The sequence below is a fragment of the Sylvia atricapilla genome, chromosome 3, assembly GCF_009819655.1.
Source record: "Sylvia atricapilla isolate bSylAtr1 chromosome 3, bSylAtr1.pri, whole genome shotgun sequence".
Taxonomy (NCBI): Eukaryota; Metazoa; Chordata; class Aves; order Passeriformes; family Sylviidae; genus Sylvia; species Sylvia atricapilla.
In genome coordinates this window covers 2,908,216-2,929,925 of record NC_089142.1, presented here as the reverse complement: position 1 = coordinate 2,929,925, position 21,710 = coordinate 2,908,216, and the positions used below count along the sequence as shown (strand labels likewise).

At 47.5% G+C, this 21,710-nt stretch overlaps 1 protein-coding gene across 1 annotated transcript; it reads right to left on the bottom strand.

Moving 5' to 3' along the window:
• Positions 1-2,108: 2,108 nt before the first annotated feature.
• On the bottom strand, positions 2,109-21,687 carry MTMR9 (myotubularin related protein 9). The gene is made up of 10 exons (XM_066314618.1): positions 21,115-21,687; positions 19,504-19,612; positions 19,050-19,175; positions 13,984-14,157; positions 12,163-12,380; positions 11,113-11,274; positions 9,251-9,392; positions 7,898-8,118; positions 6,311-6,462; positions 2,109-5,871 (listed from the first exon to the last, which is right to left on the bottom strand). The coding sequence occupies exons 1-10, from the start codon at positions 21,297-21,299 to the stop codon at positions 5,702-5,704; spliced, it is 1,659 nt and encodes a 552-aa protein (XP_066170715.1). The 5' UTR covers positions 21,300-21,687; the 3' UTR covers positions 2,109-5,701.
• Between the last annotated feature and the right edge of the window lie 23 nt (positions 21,688-21,710).

The window sequence follows — 21,710 nt, the reverse complement described above, 5'->3', positions numbered from 1 at the left end:
CGAATTATCCAAAACTCCCAAAACAAAAAAACCCTCAAACCAACCCCAACTCTGGAACAACTTTTATTCCTGCCATAAAGGTTTATTTTGTTCCACCAAGTACTTATAAGCCAAACCCAGAAAATTCCCGGTAGAAATGCTGCACTTACCTTGCTGGCCATGCCAACAAATGTTTTCCCACGTCAGGAAAGAACAGCAGGAAAATCAGCAGAAATCTGATCTCTTGTATCTCTTGTACCTTTGAATGAGCCCCTGGCCAAAAGAGCCTTTTTCCTTCACACAGTGACCAGAGGCTCCACCTTTCAAACCTGAAACCTGATGTGCAAACTGATCATCTCAATGGTTGCAACCAACTGCCCAAGTCATAAAAGCCATGATTTTAGCAATTACTTCTGGTTTTTCGTGGTGTAACTACATCTGTGCAGTGCCCAGGTTGTCTGCCAGTATTTTAAGATACTGAGGGAGCAGATTTGGAGCTTTTAGAGCAAACCTTCCATGAGCTGACCTGCAGCTTCAGATAAGGCAACCAAAGCCATCAGCAACACCCTCCCAAGAGAACATGAGAGGATCATCAGCTCAGCTCTGAAAGACAGTTGCCAGGGGCTGTTGTGATGGGCTTTTTTTGGGTTTGTGGTGACATTTCCCCAGCAGCCCAGCACAGCCCAGCATCCCCAGTCCCATCCAGAGCAATGGGAATTCCTCCTCATTGTTTCCCCTCTCACTGCTCTGCGGGGAAAAATGGGCAGCATAGACTCCTACAATGGCACTGAGCAAAACCACTTGGGATTTCCAAGAGAAGAGTCCAACAGATGCAAGAAAAGGTTAAAGAAAAATTTCAACATTTGTTCAGATGGATTCTCCATCCCTGGAAGTGTGCAAGGTCAGGTTGGATAGGCTTGGGGCAGCCTGGGCTAATGGAAGGTGTCCCTGCCCATGGCAGGGGCTGGAAAAGGATGAGTTTAATGTCCCTTCCAACCCAAACCATACTATGATTCTTTAATTATTTTCTTCCCCCACCCCCCGCCCAAAAATCAAGTTTAACCCAAATCAGACTGCCTGATCATTGCTGAAAATATTTTAAAACAGACTTCCTCTATTTCAACTGGGACTTTTTGCACAAATAGTGACTGAACATCAATCTTTTCACATCAAAACCTTCAGCAGCCATCTCTGTGTTATCTCATGGGCTGCACAGGCTGCAGAGCAACACAAACTACCCCAGCCTCCATCTGCTCCAACCCCAAAAGCCACAAAAACTCATCACCTTCTCCAGGAGCTACAGACACCACAGTGACACAGATGGCTCAGTAGTTCCCAGGCTCTTGACCAACCAGCCAGGAATGATCCAGGAGTTCCCAATCTCCATTTCCCAGGAGCTGTTGGTCCTTTCTGTGTTCCTTCCCCTGGCACCAATGCACCCCTGCCTTAAAACCAACAACTGTGAGCCCAGTCACTGATGGACCTCAGAATCACAGAGTGGGTTTGGGTTGGAATGGACCTTGGAGAGCATCCCATTCTACCTTCCTGCCATGGGCAGGGACACCTCCCACTATCCCTGGTTGCTCCAAGCCCTGTCCAACCTGGCCTTGGACATTTCCAGGGATCCAGGGGCAGCCACAGCTTCTCTGGGCAACCTCTGCCAGGGCCTCCCCACCCTCACAGGGAAGAATTTATTCTTAATATCGCATCTAAATCTCTCCTGTTTTTATTTAAAACCACTCCCCCTTGTCCATTCACCTCCTTTCAAGGCTTTGCTTCACTCCAAACCCCTCTCCCTGTGAACACCCCTGCCCTTCTTCCTTTGGAGAGATCAATACCAGGATAAAAAGATCAATAACAGTATAAAACCTTGGCTAATCAAACAGTTCATCCATCACGTGTGCAGAGCTGCTCATCCAAGGCCCAAAGCCACTGGAGCAGAATTCTGCAAGCCCCTCACAGCCTCAGGGTCTCACCCTTCTCCTTTCATGCCCCTTCTACCACCACAGGGCCTGTTCAGCTGCAAAATAAAGCACAACTGAGCTGGAAAGAGCTAAAATTTCAAGCAAAAGCTTGATCCAAGTCGCACCCACCCACATCCCTCCTGTGGGAAGCAAGGGACACAGTAATAAAGAAGATTCAGCAGTGTAATTAAAGAACTTTTTAGTCTTCAAGGTTTTAATTTAAACAGACACATCTATTATGCTCTCAACATATCTACAGCACAGTTTACAGCCACTTTGTATCTGTTTTGTTCCCCCCAAATGGCTGAACCTTGAGCCGTCATCTTCTTTTTCCTCAGTTTTGTTACTTTTTTGTTGTTGTTGTTGTTGCAATAAATTCCACGCAGCAGCAGCTGGGATTCTGTACACAGACAGCAAATACCTAACACCAGCACACAACTCCCAGCCCAGGCATTTCAAATTGTACAGGAAAAGAGAAATAAAATAAAAATCAAGACTGATGCAGCAGCCAAGTCCAAACAGCAGTTCCAGATGTTGGGCCAGCAGCAGTGAACAGACACACGTCACGCAGGGCTGCTGTGGCAGGACACAGGCAGTGCTGGGAGAAACCTCACCCCTCACACACACAATGACAGCACTGCCCAAGGCTTTAGCAAAGCACACATGAGACACCAAAAAAACCGCTGTACAGTGCAATTTTCAATTAGATCCTATGCAACAGGGACAATAGTGCACGTCAAAACCAGCGCCACATTCAAGAGTTAATCGATACAATCAAAATATTGAAGGTACATATTTCCCTTATGAAAACTGTGCAAGTTAGTTCCTTTTCCCTTCTTTTTTTTTTTTTTTTTTGTTTTTCTTTTTTTTTTTTTTTTTGTAAATGGCAGAGTGTCCTCGTGGATTACCCCCAAAATTTGGAGATGGGGCTTTCAGTGTCCAGCTTGTTACACAAAGAGTGTGTGCAAAAGAGCAGGAACGGGGTGGCAGCGAGGGCATAAGGCAGTGGCACAGGGAGGAGCCAGAGCTGGGCACTGCCCCAGCTCAGGAAGACACAGGGAATCTGCAAACTGGGGCAGGGATCCCCCTCAGAGGGAGCAAACCCATCCCTGGTATTAAACGTGATTTAATAGGGGAGGCAAGCAGCAGAGCAAAGAATGGGAGGGACCTGCTGTGAATGTGGAGCCTGGGAGGCACTGGGAATGGCAGAGTTCAAAGGGAATGTGGGAGCAGCGTGGCAGGACAGCTCTGGGAAGCTCTGGAGAACTTCCACCACCACACCTCTTGTCCCCACTCCATCTCCTGCCCAAACTGAGCCACACTGTGCAAGGACAAGGTGCAGAACTGTGGCATAAACTGCAGGGGCTGCTCAGGAGGACACCAGCACTGCCACAGGAAAAGCACATTCCCAGGATCCACCTTCCCAAGGTACACACAGCGCTTGGGTGTGGGTTCCACACAAGTGGAGGCTGGAATTGATGCCAGCTCAGAGGGAATGTGCTGCCTTTTGTTGGCTGTCACAGCTGGTTTCCCAATGCCCTCGGATGCCTGCAGTTAGCAGGAGAGGCTGGAGCAGCCAGGCAATTAGATCCAAAAAAACCCTCTCTGCTCCTCTATTATTTAGCTCAATCTATAATTACTGTGTTAGGGAATTGCATAACCTTTAGGAGTGTTTTATGTATAGTCTATTACAGGGAAAACAGTGCCTTCTGAATCCTTCCCATCTGGCTGGGGATAATGGATTTCAGATGGAGAAATTCTGAATGGGGGTCGGGAAACACCACCCAGGCAGGTGCAGATCCCACAGACATCATTTCAATGGGGGAACAATCATTTTAAGGGCTGATATGAGCAACATACCCAGAGGAATCTCTGGGTTTGGAGGAGGGAAGAGCCTGATTCTGCCTCCCCTGTCATGCAGAACAGATCCCACCCTGAGCAGCATTCCCTGTGTCAGACTGGATTTAGGGAACAAGGCTCCAAACCTAAAAATAAATTGGCATTGCAAGCAGGGGGAATTATTCTTCTGCCTTAAGTGAGCAATGTTTTAAAAGGGATCGTGTTATTTTTTAGCCAGAGGACTGCAGGGTTAAGTTTAGCTTAGGCAGAAGGAAATAATTAAGGAAACAAGGACTCAACAAAAGGCATTATGGTAGCACTTGACCACTGTCACATAATTTTATATCATTTCCTTGGTTATAGAATTTTCTTAGACTGTATTTAGTGGCTACATGATTTTTGCAGGTTCCTGCCCAGCTACTTCTACAACTACAGATCCTGTATTTTCACACTTATCTATGTGAAATGGCTTTGAAATAAAGGCAGCTTCATTCCATAAACTTGGAAGCTCAACCAATTTCCAGAGGTCTGACCTACTGCAGCTCCCTTCATTCCAGCAGAACCAGGCTAACAGGAAGCTCTTTTCTGGATAATCCCAGCCACATGTACTGCTGTTAATTCAACTTTTCCCAGTCCGGTGGGACTACCCACAAAATCAAGCTGAAAAAATGCCTCAGGAAGTATTTCAGACCTACCCCTACCTGTCTTTTTAAAGGAGAAAAAAAAAAAATCACAAGAGAACACTGATTTTATAAAAAGCAGATTGAAGCCACAGAAACGGAAGAGCAGCTACAAAATACAAAGTTAAATGGGAAAAAAAGCTTATCCCTAAAGTCTTTAAGCAGTTTTAGCAGCTACAAATCATCTAAACTCTTAATATTTTTTGTAGTGTGATGGCCCCTTCATCCACAGCAGATCTGTGAGGTCACCTGAACTTCCAGCTTCTGCTTTTGAGGTTTCACAATATGGGCATAAGAGCACAAGAAGGAAAAGCACATCAGGTGCAACAAAAGTGTTTTGTAGAGCTGTAAATGAAGTGCTGCTCTTGCACCCTGGCAACGTTGTGAACCTGGCCAGGTGTCCAAACCCAGCTGAGGGGGTGGGAATTTCCAAGAAGGCAGCTTGGCTCTGGTTTAAAGGACAGGTCTGAGCCCTGTTCTGCAAGTGAACACCCTCACCAACTACTAAACCTTTTTGTTTTCCAGGTAGAATAAAAAAAGAGTTTGTTCCTCCTTAGGAGATCTTTGTCCACAAGGGACAATTCCACCTAAAGGTCATGGCTTAAACATTAGCAGCAGAATCCCTCCTTCAATTCTGTATTGCACTGAAATGTCTTGCTCTGGTTTGGTATTTAACTTCCTGCTCCCCAGCCAATGCTGAACACAAAAACCCAAGTGTGAGATGTGAAGGCTACTGAGAGTATTGTGTAGACTGGCAGAACCTGTGATTGTTAAAATCCAATCTCTAGATTTCCTAGGAAATTAAAGAACTAAGCTGCCTTACCTACTCTTGGAGAGAAAAGGTGCTTCCAGACAAAATGCTCTTACCTATCTATATAGAACTCTGTATATTAATCCTGTGAGTGTTCAACAAAACCAGAAAAAGTCTAAAATAAACTGGAGACATCCTGTCTCTTGGCCCATCCTGGTCATTCACACAGTTAGAGGTAAAGACTTCCAGCTTCTGCTGACACTGTACCCAAATCTGAGACAGAAAAGCTGCCAAGAGGGGACGTTGTGCCCAGCTGTGTCTTCTGTAAACAAAACAAAACCCCCTCCCCACAAAGCAGGGAGGTTCATGGAGTGAAGGGCTCAGCAGTGGGAGGGTCAGCTGTACCCAAGGGCTCAGCAGAACATGCACTTTCCGTGTTTCTTCCTGGATGTAAAGGGGAAAAGCAAAGGCCTGAGGCAAAGCCCAGCTCAGGGCTGCTCCTCCTGCACCTCCCCATCCTGTGCCTGCAGCTGGGCCAGCCTCCGCCTCAGCGTGTTCACCCTGGCCTGCAGCTCCTTGTTGTACTTGATGATGTGGATCCTTTCTTCTTCGGCTTCCTCCAGGAATCTGGAAGGTCTGTTCCACCTCAGGAAGACACCTGGAAGCCCAGAGACACCCAGGTCACAGGGGGTTCTTGAGACAAGGAGGAATTCGTGAAGGTTGTTCACATTCCAGCAGCTCTCAAGTGCACACCTTCATATTTTCTTCCTTTTCCCTCCCCCCTAAATGGCTTCCCCCCTCCTCTCCAAACCCACCGTCCTATTAAACAAACTTAATAAAAGAAAAATCAAAAACGAGGGGGGTTCATTCCTTTTTTCCTCCTACACTTATCAGACCACTCCATTTTCAGTCTCCACCCTGCAGTGACAGCCTGATTGTGTCACTGTCATGAACTCTTCAGCACCCACAGGATGGGGAAAATTTCTGCAGCAGGAACCCACTGCACATGGATTCTCCAAAATGGTCAGCAATGAAATCTGACAAAAAATCCCACAAAAGAGATACTGCCTGCAACAGGGAAAGCAAACCTGCCTCACCTTCCCAGAGCTGCAGGCTCTGTGGGGCCACAGAGGGCCAGATGACAAGGCTGTTGGCCTCATAAAGAGGGTTCTGGAACCTGCTCAGCTCTTCAGGCCTGTTCACCCAGGACCAGAGGGACATGGTCTTCTGAGGCAGCTTCAATTTAGCCCTAAAAAACGCAGAGGAACAAGTTCAGTTTTACACACTCGGATCTGTAAGGCTCTTGTTAGAACCACATAAACAAGGCCACAAGTTTTTCCATGTGCTACTACTCCCCCAGATAATTCAAGTTAATCCCTTCACCATCATGGCACAGGGTGTAAACCCAAAGCAATTTACTCAGCCTGGCTGATTGCAATTAGTTTGGAATAAAAGATGGGGAAATAACACTTGTAAGTTGCCTGTCTGCTGTCTAGGTGAAGAATCAGTCACCTCCCCCCGTGGTTTGAGTGCCAGGTTTGGAAAGGGATCAGGCTCCTGTGTTAAGGTAGAGGTGGGGCAGGGCTGTGTCAGGGAAGGATGGAAATGGAATTCTCGAGCACATAAAAGCAGTTTTATTGCTGGAATGGGCACATCTGACAGGTCCCTCTGGTGGCAGGAAGGAATTGAGCACACGGAGCAAGCAGTGCTGTTTTCCTGGGGCAATCCCACCTCCAGCAGTTACAGGGATCCCCATGCCTCAGATTCCAGCAAATCTCATTCTGCCTGCACTGGCAAATTGAACTGCCAGCCAGGCAGGAGATTCACCACTCCTGTGAATGCTTCAGACAGCACAAGCTCCACATCAGACTTCAGACTTCACATCCCCTGTCTGTGCTCCCAGGCTGACATGCTCAGATGTGACAGGCAGGTTATTACACATAACATTCAATACTCCTCCAAATGCAGCTTATTGGTTTCAAGTCTAACTTGGTTTTGCAGATGACTGGCTCAGCAGCCCTGCAGAAGGCAGCAGAGTCTCTTCTAAGCCCAGATTACTTTAAGGACAGAGAGATTTAAAGGAAGCTTTAAATTGCCTTCCTTCTCTGGAGTATCACTTCTGGTTTTCCCTTTCTGTCCAGTGGCCTTCAGTCCAGCAGGAGACCCTCAGCCACGAGTCCTGAAGACAGAACTACCAGGCTCCAAACAGGAATCCAAACCTCCCTGGCAGCTGTGGGCAGCTCCAGCCCTTCACCCTGTTTCTACTCCCAGGGTGGGTCTCAGGACCACCAGGCTACAGAGCCACTTTCCTCTCTCACAGGTGAGGGACAGAATTGTCAGCTGTGGCCTTTGCCTGCCTCAACCTCCTCCTCCTCCAGGCCTGCATGGACAAGTCTGCTTCCTACAGCTGTGACTCACATCAAACTCCAGCTGGTTATTCTTCTATGGAAGAGTTTCTGTGTGAGAAATTAAATAAACTGGTGATGGGTGGAGATTTTTGGCCAGGTTAGATGGGGTTTGGAGCAACCTGGGGTAGTAGAAGGTGTCCCTGCCCAGAGCAAGGGGCTGGAACGAGATGATCTTTAAGGTTTCTTCTGACCCAAACCATTCCAAGATTCTGGGACCTTCTTAGAGCCAAATTCAGCCCAACATTTAGAGGATTCAAGGCAAACATCCTTACCAACCTTTCATTTTCATTGTTTCCCAGGAATGTCCCAAACTGGGAAGCGTAGGCGTGTTCAAAGAGCATGATGAGGAACTGCTCATTGAACTCGAAGGAGCAGGGGAACTGCCGATGGATTTGCCACACACATTCCAAAAAGAGCAGGAACACCGGGGCCTCCCACTTCTGTTTGCTGTTGGAATAAGCTGACTGGGCACAGCGCTGCTGGAAAGGGTGGCCAGCCTGCAGGGAAGCAGGGACAGCATCACACACCAAGGAATGGGATGTGAGGACGTGTGGAAAAAAAACACTTCTGAGCGAGTTCTGTCCATGCAACTGCTCAGGCAGCCAGGGCCAAGCTGTCAGAAAGCATTACCCCTCTGCTGGCACTGTTGGGACACCAAAAGTCTGGAATTCAGTTTTGGGCCTCTCCTGAAAGAACACTGAGGGGTTGGAGCGTGTCCAGGGAAGGGGCTGGAGCCCCAGGAGCAGCTGAGGGAGCTGGGAAAGGGGCTCACCCTGGAGAAAAGGAGGCTCAGGGGAGACATTGTGGCTCTGCACAACTCCTTGACAGGAGGGGACAGCCAGGGGGGTCAGGCTCTGCTTCCAGGGAACAGGGACAGGATGAGAGGAAATGGCCTCAAGTCACACCAGAGGAAGTTTATATTGGATATTAGGAAAAATTTCTTCATGGAAAGGGTTGTTCAGCCCTGGCACAGCTGCCCAGGGCAGTGGTGGAGTCCCCACCCCTGGAGGGATTAAAAAGCCATGTGGATGTGGCACTGGGGGACATAGATGAGCGGTGGCCTTGGCAGTGCTGGGGGACCACTGGAGTTGACAATCTTAAAGGTATTTTCCAATCTAAATTGTTCTGTGATTCTATGACTGATTTTCCTGCCATTCTCAGGCTGTGTTTGATCAGAGATTGTGAGCAGGAACAAGCTGGGGTGGGTGCACTGGAGGAAAGTACAAAGAGCACAACTCAGGTTTTGTGGTTTGGTCTGAACAGTTTTCCCTAATGAGATGAAAGAGGTGAAACGTGGTCCAGTGGAAGGTGTCCCTGCCCATGGCAGGAGGTTGGAATGACAGGAGATTTAAGGTCCCTTCCAACCCAAACAATTCTTGATAAGAGATGTTTACCCTGAGCACATAAAACAGGCAGTTCCCCAAAACCAAAAACCTGCCATGAGAGGCAGAGGCCCCAGCAGTGCCAGAGGGACAAATGACTCAGGTAATGATGCTGCTCTTTAGGACAAAGGACACTCACGCTCAGCAGGGCTGCAACAAGGCCCAACCTGTTGGCTGCCTCTCAGGCTATTTCCCAACCCCAGTGTCTCTGGAACTGCTGGTTGTTCTCTCCAGGGCTATTTCTTACCTGCAGCCACTCCCTCACTATAAGAGCCTCGAAGCCACGGATGGTCCTGCACCTTGGATCCAGGATGATCTGTGCCAGGGAAGTGACCTGGAGTGTGGAATCAGTTCCTTCACTGCCGTGGACTAACACTGAAGCACCTTCCCTGGGGAAAGAAAAGGTGGGAAGGGATAAGAGTATGAAGGAGCAGAACCCATCCCAGTGGATGCCATTACATCCCATGGACACCAGTGTTGAGGTTTTGCTGGCTCTTTACTGCAGCCCCATCCCACATGGATCTCACCTGGATACCCTTTAACAGTGTCCTGAGCTCTGCATCATTAAAGGCTCAGTGTCTCATTGAGCAGTCTGGAACTCCAGATACCTTCCCACACTGACAGAAGGTGCACAGTGAAGATCTCCCTTATGATTCTCACTCTTTGGAATTAGCATCCCTCTGAGTTACAGTTTGGAAGTGCAACTCATCCCATTCCACCCCTGCCATGGGCAGGGACATCTCCCACCATCCCAGATTGCTCCAAGCTCCATCCAACCTGGCCCTGGACACCTCCAGAGATCCAGGGGAAGCCAGAGCTTCTCTGGGCAACCTGTGCCAGGGCCTCACCACTGTTGTAATACAGATTTTTCTCCTTAATATTTAATCTAAACCTTCCTTCCCTATCTAATCTTCACCTTTCTCCACATTAAGTTTCTAACACTGATTTCCTCTTTTATCTTTCAGGCCTTTAAGATGCTGAAAGATCTGTCTCAGCCATTCCCTCCCCATAGAAATACAACAGAACTCTCCTTGTCAGTTGAGCTCTGACCTCCAGATTCTGAGTGAGGCAGGTCAGGCACCTGGAACTGACCTGTCATGGCTCCAGGTAAACACAAAGAGCAAAGCTGAGGTTAAGAATTATGAAATCAGCCACTGTCCCAACAAGCCAGAAGGGTTTCATCACTGATCTTTCCCATTACATGCTTGCAGGAAAGAATTTCAGATAAAACTATTGATCCAGAGCAATCCTTTCCTGGCACAGCCAGTAATGAAACCAGCACTGTCAGAGCTTTTAAAAAGCACAGAGCTCCCATTTTAATGCAGCAGTGCTGTTTCACCACTGAGCCAGCATTTCAGCTGCTCGTGTGCCCGCAGAACACATTCCCCAGCTGCTATGAAAAGTCCCTAAATTTTGGGATGGGCTTTTCCCACCCAAAGCCACAGATAAAACCAATTTAGATTCCTGCATCTGGCCTTATAAACCCCGGCACCTGAGAGTAAGCACTGGCTCTGCAGCCTGAGGTCTGAGCACGAGTCAGCTGAGTCAGCAGCATTTGTGAAAGAAATGTCAGGTTAAAAGAGGTCACAAGCACTTAGAAGGGATGAGCAGGATTGCTTGGAGAGGGCTGTGAGGATAAAAATATAAGAGGGGAAAAGCACTGGACCAATTCCTGGGGAAAACAAGGAGATGACATTGTTTTAACCTCCAGGAGTGAGGTGTGATATTGGAAATTTGCAGCTGAAAAGAAAAAGAAACTTCTTAAAAAAAGAAAAAGACATCTCTGTGTCCCCTTTTCCAGGCCATCAAATAGCATCTCAGATGGACTCATTTTAACCCAAACCTTCAATAAAACTCTCTAAATTAGCTTGGCTGCAACAGACACAGGAATATACTTTAAATACATGATCCAAACCCTTTTCTTAGCAGGGATTTCCTCCCTCCTCCTGATTTATTGGAGCAACATTCCTTCACCATGAGGGAACAGAATCTGCCATGGGTACAAGTGAGCCAGACCACGGTGGGCAGTTATTGATACTCCCAGAGGTATTTAATGAGCAATTTGTAACCAGTGAATGAGCAGCCCAAGACTTTCTGCAGGAGATTTACCTGTCAATGCACTGAGCAGCCAGACAAGCTGCAGTCAGCAGCTCCTTGATGTGAGTGAGCCAGTTGGAAGCTTCCAGTTTACTGAGCCAGCGGTCCATGTTGTGTGACTGGTCATTGCAAGCCTCCACCAGCTTGATGAAGCTCTCCTGCAGGATATTAAACCTTTGGGAAAAGGAAAACATTGTTGAAAGCACAAGCAATAACACAGGAATGAGGACATGGATTATTTAGTGTTTGTGTTTGCTCGTTCCTCTCTCCCTCTGATGCTGTAAATAATCAGCAACAAATGTAAGCTCACATGAAATCTTTAGAAGCAAAACCAAATGCTTCAAGTATTTGCCAGGAAATTCTTTATTTAACTGCTCAAGAGCTGGCCTACAGCTCCAGTAACGTTACTGCATGTCTGTGTAGAAGGATTCCCCAAAATCAAGGCTTTAAGAGAAATTGAAAAAGGCCAGACTAGAAGTCTGTTTTATTTAGTAATTTGTCTCCAAATGACAGAATGGTATTAGATGTCCAGAGAAAAGCACTGGATCACAGAATCACGGAATAGTTTGGGTTGGAAAGCTCATCTCATTCCAACCCCCCACCAAGGGCAGGGACACCTCCCACTATCCCAGACTGCTCCAAGCCCTGTCCAGCCTGGCCCTGAACATTTCCAGGGATGGGGCACCCACAGCTTCTCTAAACAAATCCTCTGGATAAGAGGAGTGTGACAGCCACAGAACAAACCCTCCCCTGCAGAAGTTTTCTGGCAAGGTACCTGCTCCTTCCTGGGCAAAGGGAACACAGGAAGGCTGGACTGTGGCTGAAGATGGGTCAGGAAAAGAGACAACACAGGGAGATGTCCAGTGGCTGAAACCTTCAGCAAGTTGCTCAGAACAAGGAACCAAACCAAAAAAATCCCTTTATCATCCACATTTCCCGGTTTTGCCCCAGAAGGAACAGAACCCTGTTGCCAGGAACCAGGACACGCAATTCTTCCTTTGTGGAGGTATCACTGCTCTGCCAACACAACCTGAGCTCGGGGGAGAGCCTGATTTCACCCACCTCTCGATATATTTGTGAATCCTCCTCCACTGGGGGTAGTGCACCTCTTGTTCAAAGCCCCCTCCCTTGGCCCTGGCCTGCTGGGCCACGGTCAGAGGCCGGGTGTCGATGACGAAGCCGCGGCGGCCCGAGCGGAGCGTGGCGTTCACCAGCTTCTCATCCTCCTTGCAGCGCCGCCCGTTGGTGCCTGTCAGGGGCTGGCTGCTCCTCAGCATTGCCTGGGGAGACACAAAACCATGGGTGAGGCCACTGGAAGTGCAGGGAATTCTGACTGGAAGGCACCAAGCACTTGAGCTCCAAGCCTTGCCCTGAATCTTTCAGTTGTTTCAAGTTCGATCCCTCTCAAGGACTGAATGTGTTTAAAACTGAACTAGAAATCCTTGAATACAGCAATTGTTTGGCTGGGCAAGTTTTAAATGCCAGGCATCATCTTAGAGGCTGTATCCCTTCAGTTATGCCTCAAGTACCATCTTGGCGATCTACTGAGCTGTTCTGTTGGTGATGGCTCCTTTACAAACCCTGGCAGTGTTATAAACCCCTGGAAGTGTTCAAGGCCAGGCTGGATGGAGCCCTGAGCAGCCTGACCTGGTGAGAGGCATCCCTGCCCATGGCAGAGGGCTGGAATTAGATGGCCCCTAAGGATCCTTCCAACCAAAATCATCCTGTGATTCTATGAAACCAACTTTTTCAGGATTGTAATTTTGAACTCTGTTTTTAAAACACTCAAACTGCTCACGTGTTAAAGGTGACATTTTTACTCCATGGATGGACTAATAAACCTCAAGTCCACAGACTGAACTGAGACTTCTCTTTAGCAAATGCCTTTCAATTCAGAAGCACCCCAGCAGCTCAAATCATAATGAAAATGTGAGGGCAGCCAGTCAGCAGCCACAGGTACAGCTGAGAACTCAGAGCCAGGAGGGCAATGAGAGCGACAGCATTACTGTCACAACTGCAACACTCTGAGTCAAATACTGTTGTACTCCTCACACGAAACATGCACAATTTGGAGAGAGACAACTGAGCAAAAATCTTCCTTCAATGGTTTTCAGCTGAGCTGAGAAAAAGCAAAAAGCGCAACTGATGTGGAGTAGGTGGTTGCAGAGAAAAAAAGAAAATCCCAAGGTACTTCTGAGTCAGACTAGACAGCTTCAAACTGAAGGCTTACAAATCTTGGCCACAGGAGGTGAGAAAGAATGGGAGCATTTGAGGAGACTGTATCAAGTTTAAAAGCGGCAGGTTGGACATCCCACCATCCTCAGAACTGGTTACATCAGCAAGAGACAAAATTACCCAACACTTTCATGCATTTCTTAATTACAATGTATCAGTCACTCCATTAGATTCTGGCTTGTCAAAGTCTGTGCAAGACCAAGACCTTGCTACTTCTACATCCAGTCACCCTCCCAGGCTCCAAGAACAGATTGTTCAGATCCTCCTTGCGCAGTCACACAGCAGGAGCAGTGCTGGCTCTGCTGTCACCACGGCTGTGATGAGGGCCCACTGCTCACAGACAGGACAATGTGGCTCCTGCCATCCTTTCCATGAAAACTCTTGGCAGACACAGCCAGTCAGGGTGCCAGCAGTGGCTTTACAAGCCTCATCTTGTTCTTACAGCTGTAAGCGAGCTCCTGCCATGCACATTCCCACCCAAGCAGATTAATGGCTATTTCTAGGATGGAGATCACTCATTCCATCGCCCAGAACCAGCTTTGCCAAAGAAGCTGGAAAATAAACCAAGAGGTCTGTTAATCCCAGAGCGTGAAACAAACAGATTCCCACCCTTCCTTCAGGCACAAGCACCCCTCAAGGCCAGCTCACCATCCCATTTTTCTTGTGGTAGTAGCTGAGCACGGGGAAGCGGCCGCCGTGGCGGAACAGGGCGACTTTGCGGAGCGCGTCGTCATCGATGGATTTGGGGACAATGACAACTGGAGGGTAGGAGGGACACACAGAGAATTCCTTGTTCACACAGCTCAGACGCCATTCATTGGTCTGAAAAACACCAGAACGCAGCTTTGGGTCAGAAAAGACATCATACACAGGATAAAGAGTCATCGTATTTGTGATCTGTTCCATTCACACCACAAGTTGTCCTTTAAGTAGCCATTTTTACAGGGCTGTTGACCCATTACTTTTTCCAGCACATCCCTTGGTGCTCCCTGCAATCATCTCCTTGCAGTAGCTCCCAGAAGCTCATTCCCCAGAGTGCAGATAAAGCTCAGAAGCAAAGGAGGAATGATCAGGTGCCTCTGGGTCTTAAGCAACAGTTCCCCCTTTGGTTTATCCACATCCTCGAACAGCACAAAATAAGCCCACGTGGGCAGAAATGGGTGATTGTGGCTTTAAATTATTTCACAGGCACAACAGACAGCAAGGGGAGACCCCACAGAGAAATGTATTCCCACAACAGGGGAAAAAAGTGCCTTTAGATACAGGGAGTATGGGCCCAACCCTCCATCTGTGCTGAAAGAAGAGTTCACAAGACAAAGGTGGCCAGGAAAGGCAAGAATTTCCACCCACTCCAGATCAAGCTGCTTTGAGGTTAAAATTTCAATTTAAACATCTGCAGGTCAGTTCTTTTCTGTGGGCTCAGCTACATTTCTTCCTCCTAAAGCACTTTCTGGAAGCAGCCCAGCAGCCAAGCACTGAGGGCTCCCCATGAGCTCCTGTGATGTAACTTCTCCAGCTCCCAAGAGCCAAAAAGCCCTGGGAAAGAAGTGCTGAATGTGGCACCTCACAGGCACTTGGCATGAGAATTCCTGAGCTACCTGATACCCAGGGTCACCCACAGGCCTTGGCTCCAGCTCAGGGAGAAATATCAATGAGGAGCTTTTGCAGCAGGGAGAGACCTCAGAGATCCATCAAACCTCTGCTCATCTGAGTTCAAGGAGAGTTTGAAGCAAACAAAAAGGCAGAAGGATAAAGCAGGCAGGATAAAGTGAGAAAAGAGCACAACAGCTAAATTAGGCTGTGACAAAACACACAAAATCCACATCAGTTCAGGTCTGTTGGCTTAACATGAATTAATTGCACATGTCTGATCAGAATTCCTTTCTTCCAGATCCTTACTGCCTCTTGCCACACTCCTCCTGATTGCTACCTGCTTATATAAATCTACCTGACTGGCTCCCTGGTCCAGTAGAAAACTGGGATCAATTCAGCAATGTCTTCTGGCAATGAAGCCTTTCCATCAGCTGAACCAGCTGATCTGACTCACAACACTACTTCAGCAGCAGCAGCTCCAAGGCATGGGATGTGTGGCTTAGGAGACAGGAAAAATTGTCCTTTTTGGTGGCAGCCTAAAAAAGATGCCAGGAAAAAATAAACATCAGCAACAAGAGCAGCAATTGCTGCCTGTTTGCAGCAGCCCAGCTGGACAGTTTCGTACCATCCCTTCTATAACCTTATTTCATTATTCATTAGCCTCAAAATAGCTCCTCTGAAGAGCTCCATTTTATAAAAAGCAGAACTTCTCCCAGATGCCAAGTCGAATTGCCTCTGGCCATCGCGTTATGGGCAGAGATGAAAACTTCTGGGACACAAAAGGGATGGGGCTGGTCACAGCTCCAGTTTTTAATGCACCAGCAATGGGATTTTTAATGGGGTTTTTGGGGTGTCTGTGCTAATTTACATAGGAGGGTGTACAGTTTGATCACTATGAACAAAATATGCATGGATCTGGAATATTGAACTGATTAACACCTCACTGGGACACAGGATGTGCAGAAGGCAAAACCAGAGCTCTGGGGAACATGTGGGACACTGCCTGTCACTGGCACCACCAATACGGAGAGGAATGGAGGAGCAGCAGCTGATTTATCCCCCACTCTGGTAAGTGAACCCTGCCCACAACCTGCTCTCCTCCCCATTTACACCAGAGGATCCCTGTTATGTCATTTCCATGGAAAGGAGGAGGAGCCTGGCAGCACTTGGCATCATTTGCCTTCCCTCCAACAGCTCCTGCTGCAGACATCCCATTAACCTCTGCACTGCCAGCTCCAGACTGCCCAAATCAACTCCTCCAGCTCTGGCCTGGCTGGAACTTGGAAGCAAAAAGGGCCATTAGTAACTGGAAGAGCGAGGCAGCAGCAGAGGAAACAGAAGGACTGCAGGGAAAGGGATGAAGGGAGACCTCACTTTCAACCAGGTAATTGTGCTGTGTGAAACTCAGGGACCCTTAATTCTCTCAGCAAGACATTTGAGCTTTTAGGAATCACAAAAAGTTAAGGGTAAAAGCAGTGAAGGGATGAGGGCTGAGCAGAAAGGAGAAAGAACTCCAGAGGAAAAAAAGATTTCTAAACCAACTGCAGGATCAACTCTTGGATTTCTACTTTTCTCGTCCTAATACTTGTTTATAGAGACATTGATTCCCAAATGTCCAAGCTATCATTCCTCCTAAAACTTAAAATTGCCAGGAGAGGTCGTTTTCCACAAAACATTGGGAAACCTGTCAAGCTCTACCAATAGGCCTGAAAAAAAGAAAAAAAAAATAAATCAAGAACCCAGCATGGATCTGGGGAGATTCTACAAAGCAACAAAGCCAGAGGCCATTCCCAGGGGACAAACCCTGCTGGAATCAGATTGTGCATGGACAAGGAGCAGAACAGATGTAAAGATTGATGTTGCTGGAAAAGAGCAAAATATGGTTCACAATTACCATTTAACCTGAGGCCAAAACCAGAAAACTCAGATGTTCAAAACGAGCTCTGACACGAAGATAAAGCACAACTGAGTTGTTCAGAACCCTGAGATTTTTCCTGCTACAAAGGGAAAGAAAAGGGATAAAAAAGGGAGAGGAAAAGGAAGGAAAAGAGAGATAAAGACAGGGAAAGAAAGAAAAAAAGGGAGAAAGAAAAAAGGCAGGAAAGAAAAAAAAAGAGAAAAGGGGGAAAGAAAAAAGTAAAAGAGAGGAAAGAATAAAGAGAAAAGGGGATAAAGAAAAAAAGAGGGAAGGGGTAAAGAAAAAGAAAAAAGGAGGGAAAGAAAAGAGGAAAGAGAAAGAAAGAAAGAAAAGAGGCAAAGGAAAGGAGAATGAAGCAAGTGATTTTCTTGGCAATAAAATGCCTTTATGTTAATTATCCTGCCAGTGCACAAACTTCTCAGGCCTCTTCACTTCATTTTAGGAAACTGAATTTCCAGAGTTAGTTTGGAGCATCCTGCAGTTCTGGAATTTGACAGAAGAGAAACCTCTTGGCTCTCCTCTGAGTGCTCAGAGAAAATATGAACCCCTGCACATCCTCTGATTTTCCTTTCAGCCCCACACTGTGCAATGAAGAATACAAATTACATATCACATTATCTAAATATTTAATGTATTACCTAACTTTTTTAAATAGTATTAACTTTTACTCTGCACTTTGCCATTAGAGAGTGTTGGAAACAACTCTCCTGTGGCAGACAAAGGTGGAATTAATAAATTACTAGAGCTGAAGGGTGGGTGAAATAATTTTTGACTTGTTATACTACTGGGGAAGGTACAGATGCAGATGGATGACTTAGCAGAGGCATGAACCTTTGGAATTCTACTCATCTGACTTCTGGGAGAAAGATTTAAATCAGCCATTTCCTTGTTCCAGCCTGTCACAGAAAGCAGGGTCATTACAGAACAAGAATTATTTGATCAACAAGACATTTATCTGTTGTTCAGGAGATGTAAATCATTGGAAGGTGGCTTTTGACACCATTTTGTTCAAAATGTGAAGTTTTGGGTTAAAAAGCCAAGAATTAATCAACAGCTGGCAGACATGGAGATTTTAAAAGAATGAATGATTGCCCTGGAAACGTGGTGCTAAAAAGTAATGAGGTTTTTAAATGTAATTCTTTCAGGGAGAATATGTTCAGAAGGGCAAGAGATTGATAAATGAAGTTTTAAATCCCTGAAAAAATAAGGAAAAAAAGCACATCAATGGATCCATGTGCTGGATATGATAACAGCTGGTCTGTCTCTGGATGGCAGAGGAAGATAAGACACATGAGACTGCTTTAATAATGAGACAAAAATAGCAAAGCCTCTGAACCTCTTTAATTTTCTGGTGATTTCATCAACTGAATTTGGTCAAGCTGATCACATTATTCAGTTGTTACTCATAGCCAGGAAGTGATTCAGGCTGCAGACAAGCTGGGCTGCAGAGAAAAGCAACCAAAAGGAAAAAAAAAATAATCAATGTTCTTGGATGCTGCACTAATGGATGTGGGCTCAGAAACCTGAGCTGCTGGAGCAAGAGCACAGAGTGGATGTGAAACAAAGACCTGGAGCACAGAGATGCAAATCCAAGGAATATTAAAACAGGTTCCCAAGATAGTTCCCACTCTACCAAATTCAGCATCCTGAAAGGACACAACAGGGAATGCCACAAGAACAATTCCTACTCAAAATCAGTGGGTTCAGCAGCACCTGGAAAAAGAGAACTGGAAGTTTCCTGCTTTTTGAACCTCCTGAATATTTCCCCAGCATCTATTAAAGGAAAAAGTGTTTCAAACTGGGTATCTTCATTGTCATCCACCTACAGAACAATTTTTTTAAGCCAATGTCATTTCAACAAAGGATTTGGCAAATATTCTTCTCATTCTACTCCAGATCAAACTTAAGAACAACAAAGCCAGGACAAAGGATTTCAATTTGTTTTTCCAATTACAGAATCATCCCCAAAGGCCAAAAAACATTTCCTACCTTTGTGATTTCCTGAAAAAATGCCTCCATTTGTACAAGGTGAAGCAGCAAACAAAAGTCTGATGTTACAGAGGAAATATTTCAACAACACTCACTTTTCACCCAGGCGCCAAATGGAGTTTTAATCACCTGGGATTTCCAGTCCAGCCACTGCTGGGTGAAACAGTTCACAGAACATCCAAGGGCCTGGGCAAATCCCTCAAATCCCACTCACCACTGAGCTCAGGAGCTCAAACTCTTGTTCCAGCAGGAAGGAGGACCATCCATCCTCCAGGACTTCAAACATGGGCCGGTAGAAGAAGGGATACATGAGGGTGACTGAATCCAGGGTGGAAAGTGCCTGTATGGACAAGAGAAATCATGGAATCTCAGGTGGGGGTTGGAAGGAACCTTAAAGCTCATCCCATTCCATCCTTGCCATGGGCAGGGACACCTTCTACTATCCCAGGTTTCTCCAAGCCCCACCCAACCTGGCTTTGAATACTTCCAGGGATGGAGAGTCCAGAACCTCTGGAAAATACCCCACAACCCCAACGTGAAACATTTTAGATTCTACTTTGCCTTTCAAAACATGAAAACAATAACAAAACAAACAGACAAACAAAAAGCTCTTAAGGCTGAGGTGAGCTCAAGAGCTGCAGGTTTCCTGGCTGCTGGTAACTGCTCACCTCGATGGAGCTGGCAATGTTCAGACACTCCTCCATGCCTGGGATGTCCAGCTGGATAATCCTCAGGTCTTTGCATTTTATAACAATGGTGCCCAAGGAGCCCACGAACCTACAGCAAGACAGGAAACAAAGAGTCCCATAAAAACAGAATCCCCTAAAACAGGATCCCTCTAAGGCAGAAGTGTCACAGTTCTTCCTACCAGGCAAATCTCCATCAGTGGTGACTTGTCTGCAGGGGCACCTTTCATGAAAATAAAGGAACAAACACAACTCCTTGATTGCTATTTGCAAGTTTGGCTTTATTTTCATTTATTCCATCCTTTTGCTGTGGCAGGGAGTGGAGCTATTACATGACAAATATTACACAGCTGTGAGGGTGCCCAGAGAAGCTGTGGCTGCCTCATCCCTGGAAGCGTCCAAGGCCAGGTTGAGGACTGAGCATGGGAAGAAATTCCCTGAGATTTCCATCCCTCTGCTCCTTTCCTGTCTCAGAAACACACAGAGAACAAACTTAATCAACAACAAACTTAATCAGCAACAAACTTAATCAGCACCCAGCAATTTCCCCATCCCAGGCTCTGTGCTTTTTTTTTTTTTTTAATCACTGCTGCCTGATTTCTCCAGTCTTGCTGGCAGAAAGGAACTCTGCTCTACCAGATTCCCTCAAAAGGCTTTAAAAGCAGGATTTTGTAATTAACATAAAAGTGAAGTATTATCCTCCAAGCTGGAAAAAGGGCCAAGGTGAGGGAGCAGAAGACAATAACCAGGTGAGATGGGGCAGACACTCAGTGAGGGGTAATGGTGCAGGTAAAGCAGAAGTGAGGAGGAAAAAGGGACAGCTCTGAATTCTCTGTAGTTAAAAGGGAATGGGCAAGAAATCCATGGAGCTCTGCATCTGCAGCTGAGCTGTACCACAAAAAGCACATTGCTAAAGGGTTACTGATCCCCATAAGCAGCTGCAGAAGTGAGGGATGATGCTGTTGAGCAGCAGGAGTTGATCTGGAGCTGAGCAAGTCTAGAGCCCAATTCTGCCACCAGTTTTGGAGGGTGACACAAAGCAAATCCCTTCAGCAGGGCTCTGATGTCCCTCTCTGTGTGCAGTGGGGAAAACTGCATCGTTTATAAAGTGCTTCAATGAGTCCACTGAGGAATGAATACAGAGCAAAAGGAGTTAAACACAAAAATTCTGACTCTCTGCAGGACCGAAAAACCAACCTTGGAGATGCAACATCAAACATGAGTATCCAAAGAGAATGGGAACCCTGCCCTGGGCCTTGAGAGAATCATTAAAGTTGGAAAAGGATCATGGAGCCCATCCTATGACTGATCTTCACCTTGTCACCAGCCCAGAGCACCAAGTGCCACGTCCAGTCACTCCTTGGACACCTCCAGGGATGGGCACTCCAAACGTCTCTGGGTATTCCAAGGGTTTAATCACCCTTCTGTGGAGAAAATCCTCGTCATGCCCAACCTGAACCTCCCCTGGCAATGTCTATGCCCAGAGCACCCTTCCTCCTCTCCACACCCGAATTTGGGACAGCTCAGGGGCCAGCCGGCCTTCCCAACCACGAGGCATTAGCGATGGGCAGGCAGGGCAAAGGGAAGCATCACCTTTTGTCGATGGAGTCGATGTTGGAGTGGAGCAGCCACAGCTCCTCGGCGTTGTCCTGCCGCCGTGACGAGAAGATGAGGTGGTGGCCGGTCAGGCACAGCGTCCCCTCCACGGCCAGGTGGAACGGGCGGTGCAGCACCACGTTATCCGCTCGGGGCGTCTTGATCAGCTCGGCGAACTCCATGCCGGAGGGGAAGGCGAGGGAGACTCACTGGGGAAATTCACCGGGAAAACGCGGGGGAGCCTCGGGAACACCGGCAGCGCCGGGCTGGGAAAGCCGGGCAGGGTCTGTGCGGTCCCAGCCGGGCAGGCGGGAGCATCACCCGCGGTGGCGGCGCTCCTCGGGCACCGAGACCCGCACAGGGCCCCCCGTTCTTCCTCAGGGCCGGACCGCGGGCGTCGGGAGAATGTGACAGAGGGGAGCGGGGCGGCGGCGCGGGGAGACCCTCGGTGCCGCCTCGGGGAGGGTCCGAACGCCGGGGAGCCCCAGGAGCCCCGGGCCCCCCAAGATTCCCGGGATTCCCAGGAGCCGCCGGCGGAGCGGGATGGGCCGGAAGTGCCGCCCGGGAGCCTCCCGGGTCACGTGACGCGCGCC